Here is a 27,742-nt window from a genome sequence, read left to right on the forward strand (position 1 = left end):
AATTTAAAAAATTATTAAATAATTATAAAATGTTATAAATCATACTAAAAAATAGTAAATTTAAACATACTTTAAAATTATAAAAAATTAATTTACAAAAATAAAATATTTTTTCGATTAAAGTAATCATTTAAAAAAATTTAAAATCTGAATTTTTTTAAAATATTTTAAATCCTATCTATCTATCGCCTGCCTATCTATCCTTCCATTTATCCACCCATCAATCAATCAAACTTACTATACCCTAAAATAAAAGTGTATTTTGCTTTAATTATTGTTATTAATTCAAGTTGTAATATTTTTCCAAAAATTTTTAGCTTTTAAAAATGTTTGTATGGCAACTTTCAAAATTTACATGAATTAAATTTGGTTCTGTTGTAAAATCAAGACATATTTATGGCTTGAATATAGAAGGATGCTAATTAAAAGGTATAACTTAATTGTAAATTCCTAAATATTACTTATTTGTTTTTTAAGTTGAAGCATTTGTAAATGACAAATAATAAAAACGAATAAACAATTAATTAATTATACTAAAATTTTATATTCATGTAATTTCTTTTCCAAAGCATTTTATTTCACTCATTCTATCTAAGATATGACATTATGTAGGTGTTTTAAATCAAAACTTACTAAGGAAAAATGTCAAGAAGTTCTTTTGTTGAAAAAATTAAATTATTAATTACTCTTATGTAATAAAACCAGCTAACAGAGAAGATCAATGCCACAAAAGTCACCTAAAAGATGAAAAGGATTATAGAAATACTTTAATAGTAGTTATATAGCTATAAATTTTGGTCTTAAAAAAAATTTAAGAGATACTCATGGGCCTTAGATAATTCTATTTTAAACTGAAATTATTTCATAGCAGGAGTATTAGAATTAAAATTATTAAAATTTTGTTAAAAGGCAGCTGCATTATAACTATATATAAAGGAAGTAAAATCTTTGTAGAGATTTATATAGAAAATGATCCCATTAAGCAATCCTTATTTGAGAGAACCTTTAGCCACGCTATTGCACTGATCATAAAGAAAATCTCCGTTTTAGTATTGAGTATAATTTTACATAGTATCACACGCATTTCCAGAATAAACACCAATTAAATAATCTATAAAAATTTATTTGTTGTAAATTGAAGTTGATTCTACTTTTCCAATATTCTAATTAATTAAATTAGGTAATGAATCTATATACGTAGTAACATCTTCAAACAGTCCTTAAAAGCTTGATATTGCAATAGATTAACTCTGAGGTAATAAGAAAGCAGTAGCCAGACCTTACCTGGCTCTAAGCGAATTAACAATTGTAAAGTACGACAAGCAGACAGTGTCTTAAAATTTATTTTATAAAATTAAAATTAAATATAAATTAAAATTAAACATATAAATTAATTTATAAATTACTGTTGAAATCGTAGATAGTTGTTGAGTTATCGATGAAGATTTTTATGATTATGTAGTTAACAACAGGATAGATCATAATAAGACAGAAGATAGTAATTAATCCTATTGCAAGGAATTTAATTGAGTATTATAAAGAAGAAGTTCTACTAATATTTAGTTTTTTTTCTATAATCACTTAAGCTTATGCTTATCTGGATATATGAGTTTGATTCATATTTGAATAGTTTGATCTTGATCCAATAGTCTAGTTTTTATCAAATCCTTGATAAAATGATAGTTGATAAGTTAATTGCCCTAAGATTTCTTTGAGAGATTATGGATCAAAGGTTGCGAATAACTCCAATATTTTTTGTTATCGAAGCTTGGCAAATATGTAGCTTGGAATTATGCTACATAAAAATATAAAAGTAACCAATAGGACAACGTATAATTGGATAAGACTTTGATTTTAGATAGAATCAAATTAATTTTAATATTAACTATTTAGCGATTATATGACAGACTGAACTTAATTATTCAAATTAGGATAATTTTGCTCATTTTATTACTCAAATAGTCTAGTTGGATCTTAATTAGAAGCTAAATAGTAAATTCCAGCACTCTGTAAAAGTAATGAATACGTAAAAGATAGGTTATATTGATCGTAACGTTATTTGTTGTAATAAATATTTTAAGAAATTAATTTACTTTAAATGATTTTAAATACCTAAATATCAGTAGAAGTAGTGTTATACTATACAGCTATAAAATCTTTTGTTAAATTAATTCTTGATTAATATTAAGTCTTAAGAAGCTAATTAAATGCTTAAAAGGAAGATGAAGGAGTTTTTAGTAGTCCATTTTAGTTTAGCTCATAAATGTAGTGCTCTGATAATGCATAGCTCATCTAAATATTGATCAAATAAATCCAGTTTATGTATTTAAAATTCTCCCTTTAAGAAATCAAGCTTGTGAGAAAAGTAAAGAAACCAGAAAAGGTCAAAGAAAGTGTTACTAAAACTGAAATTATCCCAATAGCATTTATTATTTTTAGATAACTCATTTATTTTTTAGCATGAATCATCTCAAATAAATACCTTTTTTTATATTTTATTTATCAATTTTTTTGAAATTATAATATTAAAAAGTTAAAATTTCAATTATTTTTAATTAAAAGTTTTCAAAAATTTGTTAAAACTTGAATTTTCTGTACCTATACAGTTGATGATATTTTAATTTCAGGAATAGTAATACAATTTAAATAATTTGATTTTGTAAAAAGCTGAAAAAAAATAAATTAAATAGTATTTAAATCTATCATTTGTATTATTTACTGTGTTTGCACAGATTTTGTTGAAGATGAAACCGACTGCAAATCTTTGTTTTATCTTTTCTGACTCTCTTCTTGGGTTATTGGAACCTTGCTTTCTTTTATCGTTGACTTATCTTTCTCCTTTTCCCCTTACATAGTTTGATTTTAAGCTAAAGTTTTTTATTTTCTTTTAAATGCTGTAAGTTAAAATGCGCTCTTTGTAGATAGTAATTAGTTATGAGATTGCTCTTTTGAGTTCTAAATCTAAAAATCCTTTTCCCTTGAATCTAAGTTATCTTTAAATAGTGTTGACTTTAAATTAGAATTGAAAAGAATATCCTAGCTATTTAAATTTTCATATTGTTATCCATTTTTGTTAGTGTCTTGAGCTGCAGAGATGTTAAAAATTTATTCAGGTAGCTTGCTATCATCGAATAAATGTTATTGATTATAATTATTTGATATTTCTTCTTGGTGCAATTTATCAACTTTTAGATTTTATTCAAAAAAATCTGGTGTAGAAACTTCTATTTTTTTTTATGTTATACTCATCTCTTAATAAATTACTTCTTCGTTATTTTTACTTTCAGGAGAATCGTTAACTTATTTACTTAAATTTTATTTCAAATTTTGATAGTCTTATTATTTATTTTGCTCTACTTCAATTACATTTTATTTTAGAGAATGTAGCAAATTTAATTAATCTTAATTTGAGATAAGTATATTTGTAGAATTCTAATTGCTATCTTTGACTTAGATTTAATTTTACTGCTAAAATTAATCAGATATATTTTTGGCTATTTAGCTACTCTACTTTTAGTAAGCATTTGAATTGTCAATACTACTATAAAGGTTTTGTATTGGTAAATAATTTTCATTATTAAATTAGTTATTTCCTCTAATTTCTGATTCTTAGAAGCTTTTAACTACCTCTAGATTATATTTTTAATATTAATCATTATTTTACTAATAAGACTTCACTCTATAATCGCTTAGCATATCTTCTTCGTAGCTAGAATCAAAGGGTAATTAAACACCACAAAACTCTTTAATTTGATTCTAAAATAGCTAAATATATTAAACTTTATCCTTATAAGTGTAGAGACACTAATAATTTTCAATGATCACATTCACAAAAGAAGCTAGTTTTGTGTCAAAACATTAAATTGATAAGGTGATCATATATAATTAAGCAAATTTCAAACTGTTGAGAAAGTTATTGTCTTTCAAATTAGCCTTATTTTGTGCTTCGAATTTATCATATGGCTAAATTAAAATGGTTTCAAATTTCTTGCCTTATTCTATTTTACTTACCTTGATTAAACCATCAATAATAGGAATTAAGCTGTCCATCCTAACGTTTTTCAAATTTTAAAGTGTAAAATTTTCATACAAAAACTCTTAGCAGAAAATTTTGCTAGCAACTTTTATTTGGGAGTGGTCTTTGTAATCTAGCATCACATATAAATTGTCATCTTTAATTGGCTTAGCCCAGATTGTTACTCCAAAATCTTAGGAATCAATTATTTGACTTTGAAATTTTAATTAACAAGGAATAGAGTATCCCTAACAGTTTTGAGCAATAAAAAGAGGTAGATTGAATATTTCGTTGTAAAGAGACAAGAAATTTTCTGTAATTATTTAAGAAGCCATGTTCTCAGTTTATTTTTTTAAAAAGTTGTCTGGCAAAACTTACTTTATAGATTTTCCAACAAGTTAAGATTTATTTGCAAAGCCAAAGGACTTAATAAATGACCTGTTTGCTTTATGTACCATGCCAAAATTCTTTTCAAGGAGTGAAACAAATATAAAACAGCTCGATTTGCTGTAGTATTCTTTGTTTTTTAATTATTCACTTTGTATCCGATTGTTATTTTCATAAAATTTTAATAAAGATCTCTTGTGCAACATATAAAAATCAAAGTTAATACAGAGATTTTTCAGAGTCTCACTCAAACTATTTTATTTCAACTACTATATAATGATTTTTTCTAACAATACTCTTTCTGCTCTGTACTACTTAAGAAGTTCAAGCATTTCATTTATGTCAACATAGTTCATAGATAATTTTTCTACTACAATTCTGTACTGCCTCATACACTCAAAATATGACTATTATATTTTGTTCATATCCTCTTCAAATTATAAAATATGCTATAATTGAAATTATTCTTTCACTTTTAATCTGCTATTATTTAGCTGGGCTTGAATTTCTGCTTGATTCATTATTGTTTGCATCTTCTGTAAATCTTTCAATCCTAGTCGCAGTTTTTAGTTTGATTTTATATTGAGGATTTGTATGTAAGACATGCAGGAATTTAAACTGAGAGTAGACAGGAAAGTCAAATATGAAAAGTGAAGATCAGAAAGATTATTTTTAAATTTTTTAGAATCAGAGTTATCTTTATAGATTTTAATAATTGTATTCATTATATTTTCGTTAAATATTTCACTGACGGTTTCCTTTTCATCATATATTTACTTGATTTGATTGATCAATTTTATATTTTCCTGTTTATTATTTAAAACCTTTAAAATTAAATAATTTTCTATCATTTTGAATTTACCTTTTTTGTGCTTCCAAAGAATCCAGTATTTGCTTGTATTTCTTAGCTTTCTAATTATTATTATTATTCACCCTATAAAATTTGATGAGATGCAAAGACAAAAGCCGAATCTTAAATGGCAGAGACAAATTTTGTCTTCTCTTAGATACTATGGAAGAGAAGCCTACAAAATATATCAGTCTTTTTATTTTCATCATCCAAAATATATCTAAATATACTGAAACTTTGGATTTATTAATTATTTTATATAATTTCTAAGTTAATGTAGTTGTACCAACTAACAAAAATGTAATTTCCTAATTTATATGAAATTGGAAAGATGACCAAGCAAGATAAAAATAAAAGACTCTGCTATTCATCATCCCTTGTGCAATAGACAATCATGGGAAGAATTAATGTAGCTCTGAATAAAGAAAAATTAATACTCCATCTACATATCTCTCTATTTAAATAGCAATGAGTTTTTAAGATGATGAACAACTTCAGCATGTTTATAACAAAAAAAACACCTGTTAATATATAAATATCGAAAAAACAGCTTGCTATAGACAAAGTCAAATCAAGGTGGAACATAGTAGGATTTAAGTGAGAATCACATTTCTGTAATACATCTGAATTGCAAAACTTGTAATCATAATCTAGAGAAATAAGTAGAGATCCTAAGAGTTTATATATGATAAAAATGGATGAATTTTTTGTAAAACCTAAACAAATATGTGAATAATACCTATAAAAACTGTTAAAATTGCATTTATTATTGAGAGGACATGTTAGTAATTGGAAAGAGAAATGTAAATTGAAGGCAGAGCAATTAGATATTCATAGCATTGCAATAATTAAGACATAAATTCAAATGAGTTTCTCTTAATTCTACTTTTGAAAGAGAAAGTAATCAAGAAAAATAAAATAATAAAACAATTTATAAAGAAGAAAATGAGAACAGCTGTGTAAAGTTAGTTTTATGAAGAATTGCTTTGTGAAAAATCTTTTAAGAAAAATAAGTATTTGACAAACTAAGAAAAGATTTGCTCATTGCTAGCTAAATCTTCATAAGTTTTGTTGTCGATACATAGCTAGCATAATACAAGTTAATATATAGAAAATATTAAAGTAGAAAAAAGAGCGTTCCTTCTACTTTACTTGAAAAGGCGATATATATCATTTATATAATAGTGTTTTAATTCCTAAATTATTGGATTCGCCATTTGCTAATCTATTGTTTTAAATTAGAAGAAACGTTGCATTATTTTGATAATCTTTACTGCTTTTCCTGCTACAAAACCTTTATATATCTACTTAATAGCTTTTACTTTACTTGTTATTTTATTTGTTTTCTTTGTTATTATTAGCTTTATAGTTATTTTGCATGTATTAATAAAATTAGAAGCTATTTAAATTTCAATATTAATCCTTATTTAATTCAAATGAAAACTGAAAACAATCAATAGAAGTTTAAAAGAAAATAGTTGACATTAATTCTTACTAAGGAATTTAACAATATTCAAAAAAAAATTTGACTTATTTAAAAATCATATAAATTTATTAAGAAAAGTTATTAATAAAATACTGAATTGAGTTATTAATATAAAGTTGATGTAACATTAATTTTTTTGTCATAAAAACTGACTGATTGACTATCTCTATTCAAGTTATTGCCTTATATTTTGAAAAGGATTATTTAAATATTTTTTTCTTCTAAAAGAAAAACTTTAAAAGAAAGCAGCAATTAATCTATCTTTTCATATAAATAAATTAATAAATAATTCAGTTAATAAAACCAAATTATATTAAGTGAGTACTAACTATTTATATTTATTGTTTGATAAAATAAATTTCATAAAAAAAGATTAAGAATGTAGGCTAAGGAAACTATAATGCAAATCAAAGGTTCTTAAGCGCTGACATTTTCATAAATTTAGTTCATAAAATTAAAACTAAAAGTAGCCTCACAATAATTTACAGTTGATAGGTTTTTGGATCATTTAAAAAATAATAAAGTAAAAGCATGTAATCTAATGATCTATATCTAAGAAAAATGTATTTTTGAAGCTAAATAAAAAATACTTTTCATATTTAAGTTTAATAGAAGGTATTAAAGACAATAAATAATGAGTAACGCAAAATAATTATTTTTATAAATACTTAGTGAATAGCTTTAGTACTTCTTTTTCAAACCAAAAAACATTTAAATAGAGGGGACTTAATCATTCTATAACTTATATTTTATAAAATTTGCAAACAAAGAAAAGCTAATAAATTGCAAAAATTTGAATTGAATTTGAAGATAAATCCCTCTCAAAAACAAATTTAAAAAAATCGTATTTGTAAGTAAACTAAAAAAGTCGATTAAAAAGGGTTAACAAATATTTCTACAAATAAGTAAAATACAAATTTACACTAACTAAAAGCTTTTCATTTGAGAACACTGATCATTCATTTTTACGTAAATATGACATTATATAAGTATTTTAAATTAAAGTTGTTTAAGGAAAGATATCCAAAAGTTGTTTGGTACTAAAAATGATATTGTTTATACTGCTAAAATAGTAATACCAACTAACTGAAAAGATTAATATGACAAAAGACACTTAGAATGCGACCAAGACTATAGCGATTTTTTCATAATAATCGTAAAGCTATTAGTTTTAATCTTAAAAGAAATTCATGATATACTCATGAGCTTTAGACAATTCTACTTTGAAATAAAATTGCGAATAAGCAGCGCTGTTAGCATAGTATTATTTTAAACCAGCTTAAAAAGTTTAAAGATCATAGCTGAAAGCAAAAGATGCAAAATCTTTCAATACAGAAATGAATTAAAATACACCATTAAGCAGACCTTTTTAAAGGGAACCTTTACCTACTGAGTTACACTAACTGTAAAGAAAGTCATTATTTTAATATTGTGTAAAATTATTCATTGTATCACATGCATTTCCAGTGTAAACATTCTTTAGAAAACTCTAATAAATTTGGTTATTATACAAATTGCTTTAATCTATTTAGGTTAAATTTTGATTTATCATGTCAGGTAAATCTTTTAATGTATCAAGAATATCTTCTAAGGAACTTTAATATTAAGATACAGTTACTGCTTAATCTTAAGGCATCAGAAAAGCTACTAACAAACCTTACCTTGATCTGTTAGTGTTGGCAACAATAAAATATGTTTTGCACACAACATCTAATTTATTATTGAAATTAAACATTCAAATTTGTTTATGAAAAAATAAAGAGTTCTTTTTAAAGTAAATTTAAATAGAAATTGACTTATTTTTAAAAAAATAAATGAAATTTAAAGTAAAAAATTAATTAAAATTATGAATAAAAAAAGTATTTACTGTTAAATTAGAAGATGATATTTGAATTATTTATGAAATCCCTAACTGTAACATAGAAAACGCTTGGGTATATCATAATTAGACCAAATATCAAAATTAGGGCTAATGCGAGATACTTGACTGAATATTAAATAACTGATGTTCTACTTATATTCAATTTCTTTTCTACATTAACAATTGCTTATGCCTGTTTAGAAATGTGAGTTTAGTTCATATTAGAAAAGTTAGATTTCGACCCAATAGTTTGATTTTTATCAAATCCTCCATAGAGTGTTAATTGATAGGTTAGTTAGCCTAGTATTTCTTTCAAAGTAGCAGGGTCAAATGTAGCAAAGAGCTCTAATATTTTTTGTTACCTAAGTTTGGTGAAAATAAAGCTTGGGATGATACTGACTAAGAAAAGTAAGGAAACAATAAGAACAACATAAAGCTGAATTAAACTCTAACTCAAAATGGAGTCCAGTTATGTTTAATACTGGGTACTCAACTAATCAAAAACAGCTGTGACTTAATTATTAATTGTTGGGTAATTAATTCTATTTTGTTTGTATATAATTCTGTATGGATCTAAATCTTAAATAAAATAAAAGAGACCTTCTATTTACAAAAGAATTGAATACAGCATAGAGATATTGTATTGTTGATATGTATTCAGACTTTAAAAAATTTTTTGAGGTAAATACTTTTACTAAATAATATTAAACACTTAGATATCTGGATTGGTGTTATTATAGAGTAATAGCATTTCTTACGAGCTTTTATTAATTCTAGATAGGTTTTCTTACATAAGTGATTCACTAAATGTTTAATTCATAGATTATGGAGTGTATAAAAAGTTATTTCTATTCAGTTCTATTAAGTAGCGTTCTGATAAAGCGTAACTTAAATTTATATTTATCATATAAACCCAGTTTATGAACTTGAAATTCTCTCTTTATGAGATCAAGCTAAAAAGAAATGTAAAAAATCCTGACAAAGTCAAAGAAAGAGTTATTAACACAGATGCAATACCAATAAAGTTAATGACTTTAAGATAGCTTATTTATCTTTTAGTATGAATCATTTCAAATAAATATCTTTTTTATTTTAAATAAAAATTTATTTTTTTATTTCATCAGCTTATTCAAAAAGTTTTTAATTTTCTTTTTTTTTATTGAAAAATTAATTTAAAATATTTTTGCTTTTTTCACTTTTAAATTGAAAAAATTTTCTTTTAATAGAAATCAAGATGTTTTTATTAAATTTTCTCTATCTAAATTAATTCCAACCAAATAAATTTATTTTAAAGGTTTATGCCAGAAAATAAAATAAATAAATTTTACTTGTTTTCAACTGATTTACTTGACGAAGAAACTGATTGTAGATCCTATTTTTTTTGTCTTCTACTTCCACCATCTTACGTGAAAGGATTTTTGCTTTCCTTCAGATTACTTTTTTCTTTATCTTGCTCTTAATTATCTTCTTTTTTAGTACCAATTGTTTGCTACTTTGATCTAAAGGCACTATTAAATTGTAAACCATGCTTACTAGAAAGTAATTGATTAGCAGAATGCTATCTTGAGTTAAATTCTTAGACATTGAAAGTGTTTTTCGAGTTAAATTCTTGGTTTTCTTCTTAAATAACCATAATATCATCATATTTAGCTGCTTAATATTTTTTATTAGAATGATATAGAGCTTCGTTCGAATGGTGGACATCATTAAAGTTATTTAACTAGCTCTCATCTTTTGTTAGCTATTAGTCTTGTTAAAAATTATTATTGATCAAGCTATTACCTAAAAATAGACTGCTATTTAAATTGCTTAACCTATGTTGCTAATTAAAATTTTAATGGTTGCTATTGCTATTGTTATGGTTGTTCTAAACCTTTTCATTCAGTTCAATTCTATCAGAACTCTAAATATTTATTAACTTGCTATCATTAATATTATCGATGGGATTTTCTTTTTACAATGAACCCAACAATAAGATTTCTTAATTTAAATCAACAATTTTTTGAATGTTCTTTATTTCAGAAGTTTCCTTAATGTTGTCATTTGTTGAGTAGCGGCTTGGTTTTAATTTCAAATTTGAATTACTCTATTCTGTATTTATATTACTTTGCATCAGATTATCTGCTGTAGACTCATTTTGGTTCGTATTCTAACTAACTTTACGAGTTTACTGCTTTACAACTCTGCTCTTAAAAGAATTTTCAAAATAATAAGATTTTGCTCTGATATCGCTCATATTATCTTCTTCGTAGTTAGGATCGAATTACAATTAAATTCCACATAATTCTTTTATTTGATTTTAATACAATTAAATATATTAAATCTTATCCTTCAAGTAGTATATTGGCTCGTAGTTCTCTATGATCATGTTTACAAACTGCGCTAGCTTTGAATCAAAGCTCTAAAAGTGAACAGTCACTTAGAAGATATTCTAAAACTTCAAATGATTTAAGAAATTCGGGTCTTTAATATTCGATCTAGACTATGCTTCAACTCTATCAAAAGGTTAAATGAGAATGGTTTCAAATTTTTTTCCTACTTCTATCTTGCTTGTCTTAATTAAATCATCTATTATGGGAATTAAGCTGTCCATTCTCAAAGCTCGTTAGAATTGCAAATTAAAATTATCATACATGAATTCATCATAAAATATTTTGCTAGCAACTTTAATTATTGAGTGGTCTTTGGAATCAAGAAGGACGTAGAGATTATCATCTTTAATTGGCTTTGCCCATATAGTGACTCCAAAGTCGTTTTAGTCCACAATCTAACTTTGAATCTTTAACTGTAATGGTATCGCATATCCTAAGGAATTCTTGCCTATAAAAAGGGGTAAATGAAAATATTAATTATACAGAGAAAGGAAGTTCTCATTTATTATTTTTGAAAGCACGCTTTCTTACGATTTTTTAAAGAAGTTATTTGGGAATATTTACAAAATAGATTTGTTTAAGACTTGAGACTTATTGGCAAAGCCGAATGCTTATATAAATGCTCTGTTTGCCTTTTAGACAATACCAAATGATCTCTCAAGCAGCGAAACATAAATAAAACAGCTTTGCTTACTGTAATACTCTTTGGTCTTAAGCTGTAAAATCGATTATCTGTTTTGCTTTTCATAGAACTTAAGCAGAGACTAATTATGGAGCATATAATAATCAAAGTTTATGCACAGATTCTTTAATGATTCGCTGTGACTGTTAAACTATAACTACTGTTTGATTTTATTCTCTAAATTACCTCTTTCATCTCTGTATTACTTCAAAAGAATTAAAATTTCGTTGATATCTATAAAACTCATAGACAACTTTTCAACAGCCATTTTGTATTATCTCATGCACTCAAAATATTGCTTTTAAATTTTATTCATTTCCTCTTCAAATTTTAATATGTGGTACAATTAAAATTCATCACCTTTTTTAATTCTTTTTTAGTTTAGCATAGATTGAATATCAGCAAGTTTCATAATGTTTTTCATCTTTTGTTAGTCTTTCCATCCTAAACGAAGCTTTGTGTTCGACTTGATATTCAAGATTTAAGTGTAAGAAAGACAAGAATTTAAGTTCAAAGTAGATAATAAAGTTAGGTAAGAAAAATGTAATTCAGTTAACTAAGAACTTTTAGATTTTTTTTTATTCAAAATAGAATTATAAATCTTTATTATAACCTATAAAGACTTTGAATTAAATGTATCATCGACATTGGCTGAGTTATTTTCAATAAATTCTTCTTTCTCTTTAAGCTTGTCTTTAAGCTTGGAAATGGTTTTAGTTATTTACTATTATTTAAAAAAATCATTTTTTTCAAGTCATAATTTAATATTTGATTTAAAGAAATTATTTATGAGTATCGAGCGCATTTTTTTTTGCTGTATGTGAGCACAAAAAATTATTTTCGATATTTTTTATTTTAAAAAGGAATAAAATGAAAATAATTTTTGTGAAATAAGCATAGGCAAATTAGAAATTTTCACTAAATAATTAATAATTATGAAATTTAGTTAATAACTTAAAATGATATTATTTTAATAGAAAATTTTACACAAAAAAATATTTAATTATTTAATAATAATAATAATTTTAATTTTAATTTATTACTAAAGCAAATATTTTGGTTTAGATAGAATTAAAAAAATCAAGAAAAAAATAAATTGATTTTATTTAATAAAAGCAATATCAAAATTTATATAATAAAAAGAAATTAAGTGAAAAGTTCTATTAATAATGAATAATTTATTAATTTTTTGATTTACATTTTTTTTATCAGTAGGATTTCTGAGGAGTAATTAAGTTTCTTCTTTTTTTGAATTTTCTTTCTCTTCTTCATCTAAATAATATACCTGCTAAGCAAATATGAATGTTGAATTCTTTACTTAATTTGAGAATTTAATTTTTTCTTTCAAATTATCAACTAAAAGTCTGCAAAATATATCTATTTTTTTATTTTCGTTATTTTCATCAAGAATATTATTGAATAGGCTAAAACTTGATACATGATTTTCATCAGCTACACTATCAAGGCTAATATAGTTATACCAATTAACAAATAGTATATTTCCTAACTTATACGATATCGGAAACATAACTAAGCTGACTAAAAATAATAATTCTTGCATTTCTCCCTATAGACAATAGACTAGCAAAGGAAATATCAAGCATATTTTCATTAAAGAAAGAATAATCATCCATCGACATGCTTTTTTATTGATATAAGTGTGGTTTCTTAAATTAATAAATAACTTCAGCACGTTTATAACAAATGAGCATCCTATATTCACATAAATGTCAAAAAAGCAACTAGTAATACAAAGAACTAAATTCAAGTGGAAAATTGTTGGGTTTAAATGAGAGTCGCTTTTTTACAATAGGTCTTCTTCTAAGAATTAGTAATCATAATCTAGAGACACTATTAGTGATCCTATTATAATTCAAATGAGAAGAAATGAAGGATTTTTGCTATATTGATAGTGTTTTACCTATAAAAATAGTTATTGGAATGTTAACGAATGACAAATAGAACTAGTAATTAGACAGAGAAATATAGAGTGAAGGTAGAGAAATGATGTACTCATAACTTTGGAGCAGTTGTGAAACTATTTCAAACTTATCCTTTCTAATCCTGTCTCTAAAAATCAAATTTATGAACAAAAAAAGAAGAATAAAGCAATTTAATGTAAAAAATGCTATAACTGCGTAATCCTATTGATGCTAATTCCTTGTACTATTTGTAAATTCTTTTAAAAAGAAGACATACTCAATAAAGTTAGAATATATTCCATTATTTGACGTTAATTGATTATAAGTGGAGTTATCTAACTGCATTTAGACGAGCGTTAATTAGTAAAAGCAAAATAAAAGAATGGAAAAGTGAATGTTCCTTTTGCTATTCTTTACGATCTCGTATATATCATTTATGTAAAAATTTTTAATCTCTTCAACTATGGGATTTGCCGCTTGCTAGTTATTTCCTTTAAATTAAATATGAGAATTCATTTGATAATAGATAGAATTTTGTTTGTTATTCTTAAATTAATTGCGAAATAAGTTAATTAAATCTTCTTTTCTTTCTTTTTTGTTTGCAAATAAATTTCCTTTTAAATTAAAACTTCTACTTCCAAAATCAATTAAATCAATCAAATCAAATCAAATAAATTACTAATTTAAATTTGTTGGAAGTCTTTAACTCAGTTCAATTACACTTTTGGTGATCAAACACTTAATAATTCATTCATCGTTTAATCATTTATTTAAAACAAACATAACAAGAAATTAATAACAGTAGATTATGCAAGTCAATTTTAATTAACTTTTTTGAATGAATAAACAAAACAAATCATTCATTTTTAAACTTTTCAGTTTAATCGATCTACCTTTCATTATTCATTTTTATTATCATCATTTAAAATTCAATAAAAAAATAAAGTGATTTGATTTATCAATATATCAAAAAGTAGTAATTTAAATATTTATTTTTATTTTTTCATGCATTAAGTTATTTAAAATAATTCATTAAATTTTACAAAATGTTAAAAAAGTGTACTTTTAACTTAAATCTAACATTTTAAATAATAACTAAAAAATGATATGTTGTCTTATTACTTTGAATGAAAATATAATAAATAGCACTCTTTATGTATGATGAATAATAAATATATTAAAATTTTATTAAAACAAAATAAATTACTTTTCAAGCAAAAAAATAACTTTTTAAGATTTTAAGAAAATAAAATTATTTTTAAATTTAATAAATAAAAAAGAATAAAATTTAATTAAATAAAATTTTAGTTGATGAAAAATTAAAATAAATTAATAAAATGAAAGAATAAGCAGTCATAAACGAACGAAACAAGCAAATCACTCATTCAACGAATGAATGATATTGAAATTCAGAAAAAATAGAAATGGATTGGATTAGATTGATGAATGAATGAACTGATGTAAGGAAAAAATAAATAAAATTGAAGAATGATTTTAAATGTGAGAAATGAGATAGAAATGTGGGTATACAGACATAATTGTATTTATATATATACAATAGAATAATTTTGAATTTTATTATGAATATTTATATTATTAAATAAATTTAATAATATAGTAGGTGAGATTATTTATTATTGGAAGAATTATAAATTTATTGATTTCTAATAATAAATTTTAGAAGTAAGAAGAAAAATTGGATTTGTTCAATTAATCATTTCACTTAATACTAAACTATTAACTCACTCCTTAGCAAGAGGAAGAGCAAGGAAAGTACCGATAGCAATACCGAAAGTAATAGAGAAACCACCAATGAAATTAATTAAATTAATAATTTTGGGATCTTTGCATTTACGGGGACCAAGGTTCATTAAACCAGTAGTGCAGAAACCGTTGGTAATAGCGAACATGAGTTAATTAGTCCAAGCGAAAACATCGTTTTGGAAATTTTCTCCTCCCTTTTCATTAGCAGTCATTAAGAATAAGACATAGTAAACAAATCTGAGCATGACAACACAGTAGATGAAATATAATTTTTCTAAGGCCTTAACACTACCAAGATATTTGCCAACCAAATCACCGAAATTGTAACAAGTAATCATCCAAACTCTATTTTTTAATTAAATTAAAATTTAGTAAAAAAGATTCTAAATTTTTAAAAGGAAATGAAAAAATGTAAATGTTTAATTAAAAATAAATTTATTACGCTGCGTAGGGGTAGGGAATGATAGTGTAGGTGGGTTTTTAGAAAATGGAGACACCAGGGAACATCATGAAAGTTTAGATGTAGATGAAGACAAGGAAGACGGGGATGGCACCAGCATATTTGAAGACTTGAGAGAGATAGATAAGATATTAAATGAAAGAGTTTTGTAACAACTTGGCAACGAGTCCACTCTTCTTTGATTTCTTTTGTTGTTCAAGATTAACTTAAGACAAAGCTTATTCGGTTTTAAGTTGATTATCAGAACCGGTGTTAGCATTGTTGTTTTCAGCAGCCAACTTTTCCTTCATCATTCTGGCCATATCTATTTCAATTTCTCTGTTTTCAATTTTTGACTTGATGTTGTGTCTGTGTTCAAGAGCCTTAAAGTATTCAGTTTTGGTGAAGGCAGCTTGCATAGAGGCAGAGACGATATAAATAAGACAAGCGAAGGCGAAGTAAATTGCTGTGCAGACGTTCATAGAAGAGGGAGTATCACCAGCAGCGCCTAAGGCAATAAGTCTAATGAAGTTCATGACCAAACCAGAGGCGGCAGTGCAAGTCCAGTAAATGGCATTGATTTCGTGGGAGATCATACCAGCGAGGGCGATAAGAGAGTTGGTAACAACTGATTCAATGAAACCTTAGAAGAAAAGGAGAGTGAAGGAAATCCAAAAACCAGCCTTAGTATTGTAAAAGATAGCAATCAAAGTGATAGTAATTAAGAAACAGCAGACAGCAACAGAAAGATAAGCAATTCTTTGGTTATAGCTGAAACGACGGGCAAGAGCAGGACAGGCGAGACCAGCAAAGAAGTTGGTAATCATAATAGGGATAGGGAAATAGAAAGTGATATCGAGGTAACCTTAATCTTTGGGATACTTGGCACCGAAGAAATCGAATGCAGTAAGCATAGCATTCCAACCAGCTAAGGAGGCAATACCTAAAAAGACGAAGGTAATTTTGTACCAAAACTTGACTGGAGGAAGAGGCTTAGCCAATTCTTATTCTAATTGCTTGAACATTTCATCAATTTCAGAATCGACCTTTTTTAATGGGATTTCAGCTGGGTAAACTTAAGCGTTGCAGTTAGAGTCTTCCAACTTTCTGGGAGATTTGTTTCCCTAAACATCTTCAATAGGATAAGTTTCTTGGGTCATTGCTAATGATTTAGATTCAATATTCTATGTTGGTTATTTATTTATATAATTAGATTTATTTATTAAATTAATTAATTATAAATCGCTTAATAGTTGAGATTTATAGCAAGACAGTAAAAATTAAAGAAATATAATTGAGATGCATTGCTTTAAGCTCAAATTCATTTATTTCCATGAGCATTATAATTAATTTTTTTGTAAAATTTGGTAATAGTGCAAATCATTTAATGTTGGGGGATCACAAATCCAATAAAATCTGAATTAGCAAACTCATTTAAAAAAAGAGCAGCCAATAAAATTATTAATTAAACAAATGATAATAGGAGTTAGTATCTATTTATCCATATAATATGTTACTATGAATAAAAGGGGGATCGGTTAATCAATTGATCATATCAATTAATCAATAAAGCAATCAATCTATCTATCGATCAATCAATCAATCAAAAAACAAACAAACAAACAAAAAGGCTAAGCCAATTTATAATTATTGACATTATTGTCTAATTTTTAAGAAAGACTTTATATGAAATGTTATTGATTAAGTTATCCATTTATTATTATCCTTCAATAATGAAAGTTTACCCATTTTTCAATATAAAAATGCAATATATTTTATTTTTTAAATGACTGATGTTATGTGGAAAATATCAGATATTCAACAAAAATTTAAAAGCACGCATGTTGAAAAATAATAACCATTTATTATATAAGAAGTAATTCATTGAATTATTTTATAGATATCAATCAATCAATAATTATTACAAATAAGTGCTACTTAATGTAAAAAAATTTACTATTTATAAACATTAAAAAATTTTGAATTTGTTCGTTGTTCGGGATTAACTCCTTTAATTATTGATTATTAATCAAATATAATGAAAGAATGAATGAAAAATCGATTGCATTAATTATTATAAAATTTTGGCTGTATGCTTTTTATAGTTAATCAGTAAAAAAAATTGTTAATTATAATTATATATAATAATTTAATTTGTATCCCTCATCTGCAATTAAATTTAATCTCTACTTATTATTTTAAATCTAATACAAATTTATTTGAGCCTTTAAAGACTCATCGCTATTTTAACTATTAATTTAAAGATCAAACAATCTTTGAAGATGTTACACATTCCTTTTAATGTTAATGAAAAATTAAAAGCGTTTCTTTCCTATCAAAAATATCGTATGTTAAGTTAGCCAAAGTAAAATGAATGATGTATTTAAAAATATCAATAAGTTGCTTGGAGGTATAGAAAAGGCTTTTCTAAGCCTTAATTAAATTACGCTAGAACTGATCATTTAACAATGTTAACACAATTAAAGAGGACCCCAAAAAAAATTTTTACAAAATATAACCAATACTCAATTTGTATGCTATCTTGTAATTAAGATGAATCTCTATCAGAAAATATTTACTATTATCTAATTGAGGTTGTTGTTACTTAATATTTAATTACAAAGATGCTTTTTTTTTAAAAAGTTAAGAAGCTCTCTTTCTCTGTCTTTATTTGCTTTTTAAATTATAAGCCCTCAATTTTTGTTTACTAAATTTGAAATGTGTTTAGCTCCAAATAAATTTTGTTTTGAATAACCATTTTACGATGTATTCTAACGCCTATATTCAATACTTACTATTTGTTTGAAAAATTTAATTTGAAAAGTGAGTATTTAGAATTTAATATATAAAAAAGACACAAAAAAACATACAGGAAACCATATAAAAAAAATCTTGGCTTTTTAGTTGAATTTATGTCTTAATAATTATAAAATTGTATATTTTTATGGAAAACGATTGAATGAAAAGATTGCATTAAAAGCACATTTTATATATTTATTTATTAATAATTTTTTAATTTACTACAAAAGCATTATTTTAGCCTTGATTTTTTTATCTAATCTTTCTTTTAATTATTAAGCAGTTGATTTGAAATTTTGCATTTTCGTTAAGATAATTACAAAGAAAATCAATTATTTTGATAATTACAAATTAATTAAATGAGATATTGTTATACCAAAATTCAACTGGCTGTATTAATTTACTTTCTTTTAAATTAAGTCAAATTTTAAATTTGATAAGCATTTTATCAGATCTCGCTTATGTTTAAAATTCTTTTTAGCTGGACATAAAAAGGCAAAACTATCATTTTTGGGGCTCAACTTCACACTAAAAACATTTTTTTTAAATGGAGACCTATTGACAGGCGGACAAACAAATAATTGCAAGCTAAATATTTACTGAGAGGAGAATTGTCAAAAATACTTAACTTTTAGAAAATATTAAATTAAATGAATTCTACTACTTCTAGTAATTCATTCATTGATTGAAGTTAATAAAAAGCGATTTATTTAGACTTTATTAAATCTAATACGTCATGAGAAATACAATGTAAGATTTCTTTCTCTTTAATCATTCACTTTATAAAAATTCTAAAAAAGTAATCTTATGATATTTCTTAAATATTTATTTAACTTGACATTGAAATATATACATTTTATCCACATTATATTTCTTTTATCAATTTCAATTCTGATTTTACCATTAAAAAAGCTCTAATTGATATAAAAATAGATCAAGCACTCTCATTTGCATGCAATAACAAACAATAACAAAATAAAGCAATATTTAAGCAATTTTTAAAAGATACACATTCTTATTCTTAGAGATCTTCAATATTTTATTTAATCAATTAAGCTTTTATTTGAATGAAAATAAACTCCCATCATTTAGGTACTATCACAACATCATTTTAAAATATGAATTATTTTTCTACTAAATGATTGTGATTTGTTTATTTTACGTTTATTATTGTCTAGAACTAAATGTGAAATAAATTTTTATCAAATAATACAAAAAAAATAAATACTTAATTTCACATTCACAAAAATGGTAGAAAATCTTAATTTCATAAAGAATTTCTTTACAATACCAAAATAGTAAAAAAAAAATATTCTATCACAATTTAGCAAAAGGTTGAAATTTAGTAGCATTCGAATATGTAGGTATGAATAATTTATAAAATATAACTAAATAATTAAGCTTAACAATTAATTATATGGTTGTTTTTAAGCAATATTTTAAGATTAGAAATCCACCTTAACTTTCCCTTTTTTGTAAATCAGAAGTTATTTCGATTATTAAAAAAAAAGATTGTGAATTATAATTCATGTGGTTTGTTTCTGTTTACTATAAAATTGATTTACTTCATTCATCTGTAAAAAAAGTATAACAAAATAAGAAGAATCTAACTTGGTCTTTGCTAAAATTGTTAGCTTTTTCTACTTAAGAAATAGGCAAATAAGTAAAGTGTTGTAAACTTAGAAAAATCGTTGTCTGGAATAAAATGAAATTAAAATTAGATAGTACTCTATTTATTTATATTGGATCATTTCCTTACTCGTGTTAGACAAATCTTAATTATTTTACTTTACATACTACTTCATTTAGTTCTATTAGTTATGTGTTTATTTATATATTATTTCTTAGTAGTTCACAACTAGTATTTTCTTTCAAACAAACTATCCAAATAGAAAAATAAATCAATAAAATATAGCTATAGAAAAATCTTAACACTAAACATATTTTATAATATCTTTATTTTGTTTTTAAAAATCAAAAATCTGCTCAATATTTTCATTTTTTATTTGATATTTATCTTCATTTTATATAGAAAAATATTTGCTTCTACAAATATAGAAAAGATGAAATAAATGACTGAATTACTTATAAAGCAAAACTAATTTGCAATAATATCTTAATTTTAAATTTAAAAATGGTATTTAAATTTCATTTAAAAGCCAATAAATGGCGTAGCCGCTTGATAAGTCTTTGTTTTATTTTAAAATTTTAGAAAAATAATTTTTTGATTCGAAGATGAAGGATCGCTTAATTCTATTAAGAAATTGAAAACCTTTCGATTTTGTTTAACCAAAATGAATAAATCTAAAATAGAAATATTCTTACTTCGCATTTTATAAAGTATTTTAAAATGATATTTATTTGAATTTGGATGCTTATTATAGTTAACAAAGAGTTATGCAAAATATTATAAAAAAAATCAACCACTTTTGTATTCATAAGTTAAGGAATTTAAAATTATCTATGTAATTATTTAATTGCTTTTCTTTTTAATACAGAAATAATCTTGCCTGCTTGCCTGAAGAAGAAAAATGAAGCTAAAAGCTCTAAGCATCAGAAGTAGCAGCAGCTAATTTCTATAAAAACTAACAAATGCTCTTTTTTAAATATAAATTTATTATTTAAATTAGAAAAGGTTATTTATTTGGCGTTTAAGCAGCATTATTTTTATTCATAGTAGTTACATAGCAAATGGTGGGTACCCCTATTTATTTTTTTTAGTTAAAAAGTAAATTATTTGATATTTACTAATAAAAAATTAAAGAAAGATTCTGTCAATTTCTATCTAAACTGTTATTAATGCATCACATTTTGAAGCTTTACTTTCTTTAAATTAAAATTTCAGAATTAAAAGAAAATCAAGAATAATTTAACAAGAATTTTCTTTATTTATTGATTAATTAATTGATTGATTGAGCTTAAGGTTAATCAAGTTAAGTATCTAGACTTATTATCATATTTTTGATATTTAATGCACATTTTAATAATTGGTATAAAGTTATTATACTACGTTGTCGATGATGTTAAATTCTTAGTGAAAGCCTTCATATTTAATTAATCCTACATTCCTAATTCATCATAAGTAAATATATACCACACCATAATTTTAATTAAATACATGCCATAAAATACACTCAATCTAATTCATACAATTTCTTTCAACTTATTTTTTCTTGATAGAAATAAACTTTTGAGTTCAACAATAATAAAATGAATTATTATTCAAAACCAAAAAATATTCTAAAATAAATTATTTAAAATCCATAAAATTATTTTTTTATTATTCATTTTTTTAAAATCAATAAATTTGTGTTTCATTTTGAATTATTTAGAAATAAAAATGAATTAGTTATTTATATTTTTATCATTTCTTTTAAATAAATAAAAATGAATTATTAATATTTTAATAATTTCCTGTTAAATAAAATTATTATAAAATTAAATAAATAACTAATTTCTAAAAGTCAATTATAAACTCCTTTCTTTGTTATTCGCTACTATATTTTCATTTTATTTTGTATTTTTTTTATTAAAGAAAGAATGCTTCTTTTTTTTTGAATTAAATAGAATTTTATACTTTGAATAATGAATTAAAATGAGTAACTAGCTTAATAACTCGAATTAATCATTAAAAAAATATGTATCATTTTAATTTTCTATGATTTATAAGTGATTAGATGTCATAGTATCAACTAATATTTTACTCGTACCAATTTTAGCAATAAGAACTTATTATAAATTGATTACTTTTTGTTCACTCGTTTAAATAGATTTTTAGGATATCATGCTAAAATCATCAACTACATTAAATAGCTTTTAATTTTAACAAACTTTTGTACTCATTTCATGTAAATATATTTACATTTTAAGGATATTTTTTTTGGTATTTGGATGTTTGATTTATATCAATTGATACAAGATAAATAATATTAAATTTACAGTTAAAAAGAGAGAAAAAATTTGATAATTTTAGTTTGTTATTTTTAAAAAATTTAAAAGCATATAAAATAATTTAATAAAAATGAGAGTAATAATAATGAGGGATAAAACAAAAAAAGCTCAAATACAGCTTTGATTATCAGTTTATTATTCCAAAAACTATTTTCTACTTTATAAATAATCAAAAAAAATTTGAAGAAAAAAGGATAATTTTAATAATCGAAATTAATTCTGTTAATATTAATTTTTATTTTTATATTTGAACGATTTAAAAACAAATATGTAATTAAAATGAGAATGATATAGTCTGATAGTTAAATATTAATATATGTGTTCTGAAACAGTAAAAATAATTTTAAAAAAGCTTGCTAAAATATTATAAATTTGAAAATAAATTATTGAAATTTTATTCATTTTATGTATGAAATCAGTTTAATATAAAAATAATCTAAACATATTTATAAATAATGAAAATGTTAATAGGATAAGTATCAAAATATATATTAGATGACTTAGCAATCACCATAGAGGAAATCCTAAAAATAGAAGCAATAGTTAAATAATTTAAAAGTACAATTGTATGGACTCGAATAAAATTAGAGTAAAACTAATAAATGAACATTTTTATTATAGAAAATACCTAATTATACAAATTAAATTAAATTTAAAAGGAATTCTTATAAACTCAATTTAATCTAAATTAGTGTTTATTTTAATGCTTTAAAGCAAAAATGTATTTAAAACTCAAAAAAATGTAACATTAAAAAAATAAAGAAGTTTAATGCTAAAAAAATAATCATTAAGTTAAATATTTATTTTATTTATTTAAAGAGTTTTGTCTAAAAAATTTAATTTTTACTTTTATTTTTAATATTATAATAATTAAAATAGAGATTCGTAATAAAAAAATATAAATTTATATTTAATATTATATATTTATTTATATAAATTTATCTGATATTTAAAAATATTGAAATAAAAGTTTTCAATTACTTAAAATAATAATTTATCATTTAAAAATTTATTATAAAATATGAATTTATCATTTAATAATTTTATTAATCATTTTTTCAAACCAAAATAAATTTATTGTTAAAATTTTTAAATATTGAAAAGAAATATGAATGCATCTATATTAAGAATTCAAAATTAAAAATCAAGATAATAAATATATTTATTTATTTATTTATTTATTTATTTATTTATTTATTAATTCATTGATGCAAACATGATTTAATCAATTTGATCAATAAATAAAATTTTATAAAGATTTGCTATTTTTTTAATAAGCGAGCTGAACCATTTAGATTCAAAAAATAGATACTTATTTATAAATCATTAAATGAATAAAGGTAAATAAGAATTATTTGAAATTTAATAATTCACTAAGTATATGAAAAATGAATTTGAAAATAACAGAATTAGTATTAATATTGAAAATTAAGTTGTAGTTATTCATTGATTTTTTGCTTGTATGTTTTTATTATTAATCAAAAATAAAACAATCACTGAAGATAAATTGGTAAACCTTTGAAGAGCTCTAAAAAATAAATAACTAATTAATGAATAAATGAATAGCTTTGATTTGATTGATGGATTGCTTTATTTATTTATTTGTTGTTATTTAATTAATAAATATATATATATGTATGTATATATGAATGAATGTATGTATGTATGCATGAATCTTTATTAATAAAAAGTATATAGATAGATAGATTTCTTTAAATAAACAAGTTTGAAATAAAATTAGATAGATAGAGTAACTCTATAACAAACAATAGGAACAAATGGATTAGAAGTTAGTAGCTGACATTTTACAAGCCGAGATTTAAGTAGGCCGCAAAATTAAGTAGAATTAAAACAACTTAAAGCAATTCTCAGAGTTCAATCCTGAACATGCATTCGAAACTTTGAAGAAGTTTTACATAAACTCTTACAATTTGAATAGCTAACAACTTTAAAACTCTATGGCTCAGTCTAGGTTCTCTAATGTTCCTGGTTCAGCATACAAGGGAGTTGTTGATATCGAAAAACTCACTTTGCTTTATAGACAATATGAGGAAACTGTTTCTTCTTTTGAAATTTAGGCAATTCTTTCTCGCCATAGTGCTGCAAGTGATAAGGGAATGGATTATGATTGCTTTTTGAAGTTTATTGGATTCAATCTTGGAGATACAAAACGCAAAAACACCATTTTCGATTCTTAAGCAAGAACAGAAAGATCTTTAACTGAACGTTGTATGAAGGCTCTCTCAAGTATCTTCCTTCTTGAATTAGATTTGCTTCGTTTCACAGAAGTTCATAAAGTACTCTATTTTTTTGTTTTTAAATGATTCATTCAGTCAATATATAATAAAAGATCATTGGGTGAAAAACATGTTTTTAAAAAGCATTTTCATTCAATAAAATAAAATAATAGAATAAACTTCGAAAGCTATTCGATAAGATTGCTAAAAAATCATGAAATTTGCTAATTTTATTTGGAATTAGTTTGAGAATAATAAATAAAACATAGTAAATAAAAATTATTTAAGAAAAATAAATAAAAAAAAACAACCAAAAGTTCTTTCAATATGTCTTAAATAAGCAAATTTTAGCAAGGAATAAATTGATAAATAAAAATAATAATAAATTTTTATTAATTTGAAAGAATTTATTGTCTGCTTAATAACATTTTATTTTTTAATGGAAATAAATTCAAAAATAAATGAATAAATTGATTTATCATTTATTTACTAAAAAAATCAATTCTACAATCGTCTTAATCTATTATACTTATCAAAAACAAAATATTGCTCAAATATTATTTTACAAAAACATCAAAAATGTTTACATTTTCTAACAAAAAATATTTATTATCTAAAATAATGTTTAAATTACTTATTAACAGGTTAGCTTAGTTAATAACTATGGATTTGACTCTGCTAGCTTCTTTGCTTAAATTGATTATAGAAATCAATCATAAATTGACTTTGAGTTATTATAATAATTCTTTAGAAGAAATGGTCAAGAAATATCTCTTTAGGACTACTAAATTCTCCTTTCCAGACTCAAAAGAAACAAATAGTAGGAAAATCAGTTCATTAATCGTTAAGAATTCATTTAGTTGATCAGTCCTCAACTTCCTTACAGAGGAAAGAATTAGTAGGGTTAGTCAGTTCTTTTCCAAAGTCAAGCTGGTTAAAAGTCTTAGGTCCTAGGATCCAACGAAAAAACAGTAAGATTCCAAGACCAATCTGTTGTTCACAATATTAATCAAAGCAGCAACAATGTGTTGGCTCAATCTCAAAATGTTAATTTGATAAATTAATAACAAAGCTAAATTTTATCAGGTGGCAATACTAAGATTCTATAGTCTCAAGTCTAATAAGATGCACTTAATTCTAACTACATCTAAAATGGATCACTTGGTTTAACTTAAAGATATGAACCTAGAATGAGCTAGGTTGTTTCTGAATAGAAAAACTACGCTTTTAACTAATTTGATTAGTAGTAGCAACAATAATAGCCTTTATACAATTAACAATCTTAGATTCTTGTTTAATAACCCCAATAGGTCTTCTAATAATAACCCTAAACTATTATATAGCAATAACCTTTATTACAATCTTAGCCTATATTTTTATAGAGTACTTAGTTTGCTTCTCCTCAAAACCCCTAAGTTTTTGCTCAATAAGGAGTCTAGGGATAAGTTGGACTACCATTAATTCCTGGTTAGCAACAAAGCATCATTATTGGAGAAATTCCTCCTCCACCTCCTGGATACGTATTGGTTTAGAACCCTCCACAAACTGTATTATTACCTCCACCTATCTAGTAATAAGGATTTGATCCTTAATTTAACAATACTGCTTTGCAATAACAATAATTTTAACACCAATAAGAACCTTAAAATGATAACAGATTGCTAAATGAAAAACGCCCTAACGCTGTCCTTGAAGCTATGAATTAAATTCTCCAAAAGGATAATGATAAACTAAAAAGAGATAATGAGGAGTTACTCCAAAAAGTTTTGAAATACGAACAATACCAACAAAGAGAATCCGAGGAAGAATAAAAAAGATAAAGAGAAGCTGAACAAAAAAGATAGCAATAACAATAAGAATAAGAAGAATAGCAAAGAAAGCAATAATTCCTTCAATTCTAGCAGTAATAAAATTAATTATCCCATGTTGTTAAATTCCCTACTCATGTTACATTTGGTGTTCCTCCTAATCAAATTAATTAACCTGGCGTTAGTGTCTAGAGTGTGCCTCTAAATCATCAAATTATTTAATCACCTGTCCAATCTTAAATTTTAGCTTCTCCTCCTATGAGTCCAATTAGACTAGTCCCAGCTGCTATTCAACCTCCTGAAATCTAATAAAGAGAGTCAGTTATTGCTTAGTAACTTATTTCTTCATAACCTCCTCAACCTTAAGCTCCCACTTACATCCTCGATCCTAAATAGGTACCTACATATGTAGTAAATGATCAACCTTTTATAGTCAATTAGCAACCTACTTCTTAGTTCGCTCCAAATTTATTACCTAAATACAACCCTCAAAATCTCGAAATCAGAGAGGCTATAAACTAATAATTCCTTCCTCCTTTGCCATTCATCTAGTAAGGTTTTAGCACTCATTCAAAAAATCAACCTGTTTAGGATCCCTATAATGGATAGGCTGTTACCTCTCACTATCCAAACAGATTAAATTATTGATTGATCGATTGATAGGTCTTATTAAAACTAAAATTATAAATATCAAAATTCTCTCTCGATTAGGTTTTATTTTAATAAAAAAACTGACTGGTTAATATTTCCAATTCTATATATCAAAATATTACATTTTATGTTAATTTTTCATTTTTGTTTTTAGCTATTTTTCATTTAGTTTGAATATTCCTTAGTAAATTTTCATCACTTTTGTAATTAAATAAGCAATTTTTAAAAACATAAATACATACTGTAAAGAATACTTTTTGATAAATGATAATATTTATATATTTGTATGCAAAAAAAGTTTTTTTGATATTTTAATTCATTTCTAAAATACTAAAATAAAAGATCTTTATGCAATATATTTAAGGTGTATAATAAAACATACATATATATATATATATAAATTGAAACATATATAATAATGCAAGAGAGAAAACAAAAAGTAAATATGTTTGTTTGTAATTTAATATAAAGTGTAAATTTATTTATTTATTTATTAATTTGTTTATCTTTTATATAAA

The 27,742-nt window shown here is 23.9% G+C and overlaps 5 protein-coding genes across 5 annotated transcripts; 1 reads left to right on the forward strand and 4 right to left on the reverse strand. All coding sequences in view use genetic code 6, as the record gives it.

Moving 5' to 3' along the window:
• Positions 1-578: 578 nt before the first annotated feature.
• TTHERM_00734060 (transmembrane protein, putative) lies at positions 579-6,109 on the reverse strand (the record flags this gene model as incomplete). The annotated part of the gene is made up of 6 exons (XM_001011554.2): positions 579-655; positions 767-1,333; positions 1,407-2,482; positions 2,720-5,208; positions 5,265-5,923; positions 5,992-6,109. The coding sequence occupies 6 exons, from the start codon at positions 6,107-6,109 to the stop codon at positions 579-581; spliced, it is 4,986 nt and encodes a 1,661-aa protein (XP_001011554.2).
• Positions 6,110-7,686: 1,577 nt separating this feature from the next.
• TTHERM_00734070 (transmembrane protein, putative) lies at positions 7,687-14,324 on the reverse strand. The gene is made up of 5 exons (XM_001011555.2): positions 13,575-14,324; positions 12,852-13,516; positions 9,928-12,377; positions 8,606-9,681; positions 7,687-8,448 (listed from the first exon to the last, which is right to left on the reverse strand). Exons 1-5 carry the CDS (start codon positions 14,089-14,091, stop codon positions 7,694-7,696), a joined length of 5,463 nt encoding a protein of 1,820 aa, XP_001011555.2. The 5' UTR covers positions 14,092-14,324; the 3' UTR covers positions 7,687-7,693.
• Positions 14,325-15,317: 993 nt separating this feature from the next.
• TTHERM_00734080 (equilibrative nucleoside transporter family protein) lies at positions 15,318-16,938 on the reverse strand (the record flags this gene model as incomplete). The annotated part of the gene is made up of 2 exons (XM_001011556.1): positions 15,318-15,684; positions 15,782-16,938. The coding sequence occupies 2 exons, from the start codon at positions 16,936-16,938 to the stop codon at positions 15,318-15,320; spliced, it is 1,524 nt and encodes a 507-aa protein (XP_001011556.1).
• Positions 16,939-21,012: 4,074 nt separating this feature from the next.
• On the reverse strand, positions 21,013-22,420 carry TTHERM_00734090 (hypothetical protein; the record flags this gene model as incomplete). The annotated part of the gene is made up of 3 exons (XM_001011557.1): positions 21,013-21,153; positions 21,588-21,619; positions 22,282-22,420. 3 exons carry the CDS (start codon positions 22,418-22,420, stop codon positions 21,013-21,015), a joined length of 312 nt encoding a protein of 103 aa, XP_001011557.1.
• Positions 22,421-24,306: 1,886 nt separating this feature from the next.
• TTHERM_00734110 (hypothetical protein) lies at positions 24,307-27,221 on the forward strand (the record flags this gene model as incomplete). Its single annotated transcript, XM_001011559.1, has 2 exons — positions 24,307-24,825; positions 25,410-27,221. 2 exons carry the CDS (start codon positions 24,307-24,309, stop codon positions 27,219-27,221), a joined length of 2,331 nt encoding a protein of 776 aa, XP_001011559.1.
• Positions 27,222-27,742: the final 521 nt, after the last annotated feature.

This window comes from Tetrahymena thermophila (assembly GCF_000189635.1).
Source record: "Tetrahymena thermophila SB210 genomic scaffold scf_8254736, whole genome shotgun sequence".
In the NCBI taxonomy this organism is placed as follows: Eukaryota; Ciliophora; class Oligohymenophorea; order Hymenostomatida; family Tetrahymenidae; genus Tetrahymena; species Tetrahymena thermophila.